Genomic DNA, 9,779 nt, shown 5'->3' on the forward strand with positions numbered 1-9,779 from the left:
CTGAACAGTTCAATCACATTAATCTGATTTTATCAACCCCCCCCCAAAAAAAAAAACACCTCACATACTGAGAAACAGAGTTGAAATAAATAGGAGTGAGTGGATAAATCCTCAGTTCGTCGACATCATCACACTCAGACCTGGATCTAAATATAGACAGATGCTCAGAGAGGGAGATAAAACACCAATCCTGTCTCGTTTGCCCCTGAGTGGAAGCTACAGATGTAATCAGGCTAAACAAACAGGCAGAGTGAGCAGGGACAAAGTATAATGTCAAATAATGAAAAAACAATTACAGAGACGGAGGATGATAACACACACACACACACTCACACTCACACACACACGTACTGCCTGCAGGGATGTAATTGCACAGTGTTTATTCCGTTATCATAAAATGTGTCAACTTCACAAAGGTCATCAGTGTTATTGCTTTTATCCAAAAATGAAACATTACGTTTGTCAAACTGTGATTACACGTGAAAAAAAAAGTCGTGGTGATGGTGATGAATTCTAATCTGGTGATTCCTCCTTATTTTTTTACTATTTGCGAGGCTAAACTTCCAAATGAAGACAAACTAACGTCACATCGTTTCCTGCTCCCGTCTGTGATTTCTGCTACTTTTGTTTGTCATGGAAACACAGTGACATAAACATAAAATTACTAACTGGTATCTGAAGGTGGCGCCCTTGTCCACTGGTCCATGATAATTTGTTTTTTTTTTCGCTCCATACGCTCGACTTACTTTTAGAGAACCGTGGCGGGTTGTCGTTGACATCGCTGAGGGTGATGTTGACTGTGGTGGTCCCTGCCAGCCCCCCCAGCTGGCCCCCCATGTCCTTGGCCTGGATTAGTACCTGGTACTGTTCCTTCACCTCACGGTCCATGTTGGGCAAGGCCGTCTTTATGACACCTGGTGGTGACAGAGGAGAATGATGAGGATTTCACAGAAGGTTAGCGGCAGAACGACACCAACACTCATTAATCAGGTTAATTATCAGTATTAACCCCGCGGTGACCAAACTGTTGGTGTGAACGTGAGTGTTTGGTTTTGTGATTGACTGGAGATCCGTGGTTGATTTGACCTCGTCTGATGACTGCAGAGATTGGTTCCACCTTCCTCCGTGACCCTGAGAAGGTTCAGGTTTTAGAAGATGAACCAATGAAAGAGTGGATTTTTTTTTTTTTTTAATTCCAGGTGTGAAATGGAGTTCAAAGTGAACGTTTTCTTCTCTGTAAAAAGAGTGAAATGAAGAACTGTAGACGTGGACGAGGTGTCGTCCTTCTGTCCTGTTCAGTGACCGGGACTAAAATAGAGGTCATCGCACAAACTGGAAACACTTGACATTCAGTGGGAACGGCTGCTGCCACGTAATGATCCACTGCAGGATCAGAGACCCACAAGTCTTTGTACTGCAAATTAGGGCCTGGGTCAGTGGGAGGTTGACTAGACTGGGAGACAGTGGGCTGCACACAGGGCTGCACACAGGGCTGCACACAGGGCTGCACACAGAGCCCCCTAGGTGTCTCATCGGTTCCTGCTCCTCCACCGTCTCCACGCTCTTATCTTTTTTTAAAAACAGGCAGCGTGTGAGAACCTGTCACTCCTAACAAGCGTGAGTCCAAAATCAAAGCCTGTGTTTGTTTTTGAAATGTCAATCATTATTTTTTTTAAGATGGGGGGGGGGCAGGTTTCTGACAGTGATAATTACTACGACATGGCTGGTGATTTGTCGCCCACATTCCCCACGCGGGTGTGTGTTTTTTTTCAGCTGTTTGTTTAGAAATGGATGCAGCCAGCAGGGAAAAGTCTTTACTTTAACAGTTTGATATTTTTCTCTTTTTTTTTCTCCCAGTTGGGATTTGAAATGCAGACCCAGGGTGGGTTCTGTTTGCAGGAATAATCAGCAGCAGGATCTGCCGGTGCGAAATGTATGAAGTTATTTTCATATGTTTTGAACTGTGAAAAACCAACAGCGGTGGAAGTCGACAAACACCGCTGTTATGGAAGTGTGGCCTCTCAGGTTCACATTTACATCTCACTGATGTGTTTGTTCTCTGAAAACATCCAGAAGAAAAAGTCTAGAACACGTGTACAAAGAACACGGGGAGATCAGCCTGACGTAGAGATGGGCCACAAGACCATTATAATGGCCCACGTGGAGCGTGAAATTCCTCGCCTTTGGTGGCCCAAGTTAGGTTTCCATAGTATGGGCCAAATGAATGTCAACTCCATACCATACCAGGTCCTTGTCTACCAGCAAATTAGATTCTCTGATCTGAATCCAGGCCTTATATTTGAGGTACAATATTTGGTCCACTGTGGAGAAAACCCTTTGTCCAACAATACAAGTATTTTTGAAAGTATTTCTGTGTCCAGAGTACTACATCTATACTGTCCATTTAGGCTCAGACTCTCGGTTTAATGTCGACCTAATAAATGACCCATTGATTTTCCCGGTGTCTCCTGCATCCCGTGGGCCACATCATGGGTTTGTTTTTGTCCTGCTGATGTTCCGTCCTTTCTCAGCCTCTGTCATATGACCTACATTTATCCAAGTAATTCCCATCATCCCAGACTAAAGACCCAGTTAGGATCCTGGGTTTTTCTTGTTTCTTCCTGCTGGTTTGACCCCCGCCCCTACCCCCCCCTCTGTCCCTCAGACTCTAAATCCAGTCTCTGGGCTGAGAGCGCTCACCTGTTTTGGGCTCCACAGAGAAGTAGGGCTGTCCGTGCAGGATGCTGTAGACCACCCGGGCGCTGTTTCCGTAGGTGGGGTCGTCGTCGTCCGTGGCCGTCACCTGTGTCACGTAGGTTCCTGTGACGGAGGAGACACACAGATAATGAGACACAGTTTCTGGCTCTGACCTCCCTTCTTTTCCTGTGGAGACAGAAATTCAAACTGTTTTTGGATCATCACTTTCTCCAGAATGTTCTCCGCTGACACTAATGAACAGTGAATCACAATTCAGTAAAAATAAAACACTGAGCAGCAGGACAGGAAAATGACTTTTTGATTAACAGGAACTTTTTTTTTTTTTATCCCTGTAAATATGGAGCGTTTTTTCGTCAGATTTTGTCTCCCTCCACCTGTCATGGCTAACGATGATTCTTTCACTTCAGCTGGTTTTTAAGCTGTATTTTTGCAGCTGACTTTAACTTTTGATTCGGTTAAATNTCCTGATAAGTGAACATACAGTAAGTGTGTATGGCCTGAAGCCTGTGTTTACTCCACAGTGTCTTCAGCCGCAGCAGTTACAGTTAATGGAAATGAGCCAGAGCTCCACTGTGTAATTATTTTGTTCCTGTTTTTGCAGGAGTTTGGAGGCGAGCCACGTTTAACCACCATTTCCCAGAAACCTTTTGTTTCATAAATGGCTGCAAAAGAGCATTTAATTCTCACTTTAGTCAATGATTTATTTGAGTAACAAGCACTTAGTATCAACTTCAACTGTGGAGAATGGAGAAGGAAAACAAAGAGAAACGGATCAGATCGGCAGCAGCTGCTCTCAGACAGCAGTGACGCTCGGCGTCCTCTGTCCTGTCCTCAGGTCAAAGGTCAGATCTCTGCAGATTCATTGACTTGTCACTGACTACAGCTGTTGGAGGGTATTTAACCCTGTTGAAGCTCGGCTTCGTTGAGCCTCAATGGGGCAGGAGTGGTAACTTTTTTCAGGCTAGATGCTGATTGGATAAATGAGGCTGGAAAAATTCAAAAGTTGAATTCTTTTTGTTCAGTAAGGTCAGAAATGATCTTGAAAAATGACCATGAAATATCTGAAACCATAGTCAGATCAACAAAAGGAGCGCGGTACAAAAAGTTTGGAACCACGGGCTGATGAATTTATTACTGTAGAGGAATTTCTTCATTGAACAAAACAACTTTTATTTTGACGGACAGCTCTCTTAATTAACCTTTTGTACGAAACATTGATGGATAGTCTTGTGCCTGCAGCTAACCTGCTAATCCAGGAACCTTCCAGAATATTGATTTCTCAGTCTGCCTCCGATTCTGCTGAGGAAGAAATTAAATTCCAAATAGATTTATGTTTAAAGAAAAACAATTGACTTTATGAGTGGAAACACCTTTGTTTTTTTTGAATGATACAGGATCGAGTCGTTATTTTGAGGAGCTGCACTAAACATTTTGGAGGTAACTCCCCTCCTGCCCCCGCCCCCCCCTCTCCCCCAAGAGGGAGGCCAGGCCTATAAAACAGCAGTAAAATACCAAGTATAAATAGCCAGCAGGGTGACATTTTCAACATTGTGCTAAGCTTCTATAATTGCAAGTCGAGAACTTTTACATCAAGCGGCGTCGCCGTCTCAGCAGATAGAACAATGACATTTAAACATTAGGGAAACAAAGATGATGCGTCTCATCGTCCATAAAAGGCCACGCTGTCCTGACTGGACCTGGTTGTTTTGTCTCGTCTTCTCCTCAGACTAACATCAGATAAAAGACGGCAGTAAAAGAACAGGTTCTTAACTGAGCAAAGACAGAAAATCCTCATAAAAGCCCTGATGTGGTAAAAGGGTAAAAAGGCCTCGGTGCCTGGACGGACGTGTCCTCGCCGCCTGACAACAAAAGACACCGTTTCTGTTTGCTTTTCCTTTCTCTTCTTGTCTTTATGCGAAGTCAGATGATACAGAAGTTGAATAAAAATCTATTTGCATAATTATGGAAATGCAGGTGGATGTGAGTGTGGAGCAGAGTGGGGGGAGGAGGGGGAGTACAGATTCAGAGGTCACTGCATTCAGGAGTAAAGTGCTTAAATAAAGAGCGTCAGTCAGAAATGACAAATTCAAAAAAACTGGTAAATGTCACCAACTAATTAAAATATATATCCTAAAAAATATATATATCTATATATCCTGGTGGAGATCCATCGGCTGTTTATGGATGAGACGTGGAGCATATTTTTACATAACAATGTGAAGACAGTCAAACAGGAGCTGCGCTGTAAAAAACACATTAGCATGAACAGATTGTCCCATATCTGAGGAAAGGTCACGCCCAGTGTTTTCTGCTGATTTCAGCAAGAATAAACAAAAAAAAAATGGAAAAACCGTGCATCTGTACCATGTTTTCCAGCAGGAAAGTAACGTTTTTATCTTTCCATATCTTCGTCAGTAAACGTTGAACTGATGCAGGATTTATTTATTTATTTTCATTTTCTTAACTCAAGTTTATTTTTTAAAATGTCCCTGAAATTGGGTCGCCTGCTGTTGTCATGACGATAAAAATTAAGCAGTTGCAGAAAACAGAAATTTCAATTTTTTTGTTCTGATGCTGGAGATGTTTTTAAAGTTAAACACACCCTCTTAGTGTCAGACACCAGCAGGGGGAGTCACGAGTGAGATGAGGAAGAACATTTGTGTTTTAAAAAGTGGAGTTACCTTCCTAACTCACTAACTAACCCTAACTTACATTTCTAGTTGGTCTGTTACTTCAGAACTGCACGTTTCTCAGTTACCGTGGCCCAAGGGTACAGTCACACTGCAGCCCTGTAGGTGGCAGTGATGCGTCGTACTGTACTGTACTTGGTGAAGGGCAGTGTTTCAAAGGAACAGATTTGACAAAACTCCAGGGGAAGAGTCTAAAAATAGAAACTTAATTTTCATCTTTGTAAAAATAGAAGTGAAAACAGACGGTTCATCAGAGTGAGGACAGAATTCAGTGATTCCTCTGGAGGTCAAGGACTCTCTGCTCAGGACCCACTGTATCAGCCGTAACGTGTGACTTTTCCTGATGCATCAGGGATCGGCTCATCACTAACCAGACCAGAGTCCAGAGTCCAGAGACCAGAGTCCAGAGTCTGGATATCTGGATGATGGCCAGCACTGACTCTATAATGTTTGGCGACGGCCAGCACTGACTCTATAATGTTTGGCTTCAAATTAGTCTTCATTACTGACCATTAAGGCTAATTTATGTCCCAGCATGCCTCACTCTCTTTATCTTACACTGTTGGCTTTGCACTGCTGCCATTAATAAAACAAATATTCATCTATAGGCAGAGAATATCCCGGCCAAAGACAACAGTGGTTAATGGCTCCATTGATTACACAAATCTGTGCTGTAAACACTGACACACACTGTTAGAGTCAACACCGCTCTGGGTTCTCCTGCAGGGGGCGGATCCTCGTCCCAGGGAGCACAGGTCGGTGCTGATGTGGGGGGGGGGTTAACAGGGGTGACGGGTGTCAGTGGTGAGTCTGACGTTTGAATTATCAGCTGTACGAGTCAGTAACTAAACTGGTGCAGCTGAGTGTTGTTTCTATCTTTAAATGCTGATTCATCTTCTTCAGTTAACGTTTGACTCAATATTAGTAGCTGTTAAAATCTTTCAGATTCGTCAGATTTTCTTGGCTGCTGATTTAATTACTTTTGTTTAAGTTTTTCATTGAAAATGTCAGCTAACCTGAAGCTACTGATCTTGGAACGTGTCCTGCATAATCGGTGTCGAAGCTACGGCAGCCTGGCAGCACATTTGCCCTGCAGGTGTTTCAAATATTAGTTTCTCTCTTTTTACCAAAACATTGAAATCCTGTGTCATCATCATTAAAGGTTAATCCAGAGAAATTAAGACTCCTAATCTCTGCTCCCGCTCTCTGACTCTGACGGTCTCAAACCAGACGACATGTTTGTAAACGGATGTTTTTATCTGCAGCTCATCATCGACTCCGTCAGCCGCGGCCGGTGTTCAAAGCTAATCTCTGCTCGCTGCTTCCGTGGCCACTTTAGATGTGTTCCTGATGAAGTGAAAAAGCTTCTCCGGTTCCACAGTCAACCGCCCGGGAGAGGAGCGTGATTTTCCAGGGCTCTCTGGGAGGAAAAAAAAAAAAAGGCCTGTGTGTTGTTTCTGCTCTCTAACTGCACATCGACTCGAGAGACTGCTGATTGTGGAGCTTGGAGGGCTTCATTGCCATTCAGCTCGAGAGGAACTGTTCTCTCAGCGAATTAGCTTGATCACTCCTCCCTGGAGGAGCGGAGCGAGGGAGTGGATAAAGAGGGAGCGCTGTAGATACGACTCAGGACTCCCCCAGAATAACTTATTCTGTGAAACGCTGTAATAGGTCTCCAGCAGCAGCAGCCTGAGACCCTCCGGTTGTTGCGTTCTTAAATTCACTTAAAGAGCAGAAAAAAAAAAAAAAGAAAAAAGCTTTTGCTGAGATGAATTCCAATTTTTTAATGACACGAACTTTTCTTCTCCGTGGACTGGAGCCATGTTGGAAGTTTATTTAGTCTCAAATAAACTTTCTACTGGGAACTTTATACCGCATAATTAACCTTGGGGCCGCACGGCGGTGGAGTGACTAGTGCATTACAGGTTGCTGGTTCAATGCCCACAGTACAAAATCGGTGATGCAGTTAGTTTTTTACTCACTTTACTCTGACTGAAGGTGTGAATGTGAGTGTGAATGTCAGTGTGAATGTAAGTGTGAATGTAGCAGAAGAAAGGAGAAGAAAGTTGTTGATACGCTGAAATATGGTGATATTTTTTGTTTCACGATGTCGTGGTTTCTTTCTATTAATAATTAACGTTTTCTTATTGCATCTTGTGTGTGTGTGTTGTGGTCAGACTGATGTGTGTCCGGGTGTCCACTTGCCTACTGGAGACATCTCAGGAACGCTGGCGGTGTACGGCCCCTCCAGGAACTTGGGCTCGTTGTCATTGATGTCCTGAACCTTGATCACAAACTCCGACTCCGGCTCCAGAGGCCTGTTGCTGTTGATGTCCACAGCCTGGGCTCTCAGCGTGTAGTAAGGCTTCTCCTCTCTGTCCAGGCTCCGTAAGGCGTGGATGTCTCCTGTGGTTTGGTCGATAGTGAAAATGGAGCCGGCCCCCTCCCCAGAGAGAGTGTACTTCACCACGCTCTCCCCCTTATCAAGGTCGGTGTGAAGCTGTGAGACAAAAAGCAGGAGAAAAAAGAAGAAACGACAGGTTGAGAGCAAACACTGAGCTCAGATAATGATTCATTGAAAACACAGGGGACGAGCTGTCAGAGAAACAGTGTCAGGAGCCGAGCTGAGCAAAATGACAGAGCTTCACAGAACAAATTCATGTTCCTGCAATCATCTGCAAACCTTAAAGTCACAGGGAAAGAAGTGGAGAGACGGCAGAGTGTCTGAACGTCTCAGATTAATGAGAGGAAATCTTGGGCGAATAACGGATACTCTCTGAGGAGCAGTTACAGCCACGCTGACAACGGCTCATTTTTATCAAGAACAGACGACGGCTGATTATTTATCTCCCTGCGTGGTAAAGATCAGGGACCAGGATGTGAACCTCCTTCCTCCCTCTTCTTCACAACACTTTGTGGAGCCGAGATGGCAGAATCATTTTTCACATTTTCTCTTTTTAAACACAGTCATTCAGCTCCAAACAAACGCCATTATTTCTAATGGGAATGTCACTGAATCTGAGTGTTCAGGCAAAGTGGTTTCTGTTTCTCCTTATTTAACTATTAGCTCAGACCATTAGCTGAAGAACTCAGAACAAAAGTTTAAAGTTAAAAGAAAAAACACAAATAAATCAGCTTAAAAAGAAAAGAATTAGCCAAAAAAACAAACAACAAAAAACTAAGTCTCGAAGTGAATAAACCTGGTACAGAAATAGGAAACAGGAGACAGTGAAAGGTTAGCTTGGCTATAGATCTGGGTATCCTAGATATCCTAGCTAAATGTTATCCTGTCCATGTCGTTAGCTTCGACTTTTGGACTTAGCTACTTTGGCTAAATGACTATAAATGAGGCAGTAAATCAAACACTAAAATCAAAGAAGTTAAACCTTATCCTTATCCTCCCCTAAGGGTCAAAAATGAAATGTAAATAATGTTACTAATGTAATCCTAATAATATTCCTCGCTGCTGCAGCATCATCATCATCAACATCGGCAGCAGCAGCAGCATCAGCAGCAGCAGCATCATCAGCATCAGCAGCAGCAGCATCAGTCACAGAAGGTTATTGTTTCCGTGTGACAGGACTAACTACAGCAGCAGTCGTCACCGTGTGTGTGTTCATGGCCTGATGACAATTCCTGCACACACTGCCCCCCCTCCCTCTCTACCTCTACCCCCAAATATTTACAGCCTGTAATGCATTGGGATCATTACCATACACAGCCTGGATATGGATTTTTTTATTCTGCTTCCTCACAACAAACAATGTCGGTGAACAACCGTCAGAGTCAGGAGTAAAAACCATCCAGTCCACAATCTTTACTGAGCTTCATCTGAAAATGTTCTTTCACTGCAGTACCACGAACTATTGGCCACTTCAGAGTAAGAATCAGTACCAGGAACTATTGGCCACTACCACGAACTATTGGCCACATCAGACTAAGAATCAGTACCAGTTTTATCAAAACCAACAGTAGAATTATTCACTAACAACCTGATGTTTTATTTATTTATTCATTTATTTATTTTTCAGTCTACATTCTCCACGCCGCCGCCGTGAAGAGACGAAGTCTGATACGATCACTGCTGTTTCAGAGGAAACTCAGTGATGACAGGTTTGGAAACGGCAGCAGCTGATTGGTCCATGAGTCTGTCAGTCAGTAAACATCTGTGTTGGATCCATCGTCACAGGTGAGTCCACAGGACGGAGAGGTTGGGGGTTACACTTGATTGATTGATTCCCACGACTGAAGACGTAAGATGTTAAAGAAAAAACACAGATTTTACATAAATCTTGTTTTTTCCCTGAAAGTCGGTAAAAACGTCTGTGGTTTTTATTTCCCACAGACTGTAATCCTAAAATATCAGACTTT

At 43.4% G+C, this 9,779-nt stretch overlaps 1 protein-coding gene and 1 long non-coding RNA gene across 2 annotated transcripts in view; one reads left to right on the forward strand and one right to left on the reverse strand.

The window, feature by feature from the left end:
- LOC112486891 (uncharacterized) overlaps nucleotides 1-7,716 on the forward strand; it is a 34,420-nt gene extending 26,704 nt beyond the window's left edge. The window contains exon 4 of the long non-coding RNA XR_003049456.1: nucleotides 7,586-7,716. This is a non-coding gene — a long non-coding RNA (uncharacterized LOC112486891). The remainder of the gene's footprint in view (nucleotides 1-7,585) is intronic.
- Nucleotides 1-9,779, reverse strand: part of LOC103377436 (cadherin-12-like) — an 87,008-nt gene that overhangs the window by 34,248 nt on the left and 42,981 nt on the right. Inside the window, exons 3-5 of the mRNA XM_008308248.3 lie at nucleotides 7,614-7,908; nucleotides 2,701-2,820; nucleotides 747-914 (exon numbers count right to left, since the gene is read on the reverse strand). Of these exons, the coding sequence (XP_008306470.2) occupies nucleotides 747-914; nucleotides 2,701-2,820; nucleotides 7,614-7,908 (583 nt within the window). The remainder of the gene's footprint in view (nucleotides 1-746; nucleotides 915-2,700; nucleotides 2,821-7,613; nucleotides 7,909-9,779) is intronic.

Source organism: Cynoglossus semilaevis, chromosome 3 (assembly GCF_000523025.1).
Source record: "Cynoglossus semilaevis isolate Cse_v1.0 chromosome 3, Cse_v1.0, whole genome shotgun sequence".
Taxonomy (NCBI): domain Eukaryota; kingdom Metazoa; phylum Chordata; class Actinopteri; order Pleuronectiformes; family Cynoglossidae; genus Cynoglossus; species Cynoglossus semilaevis.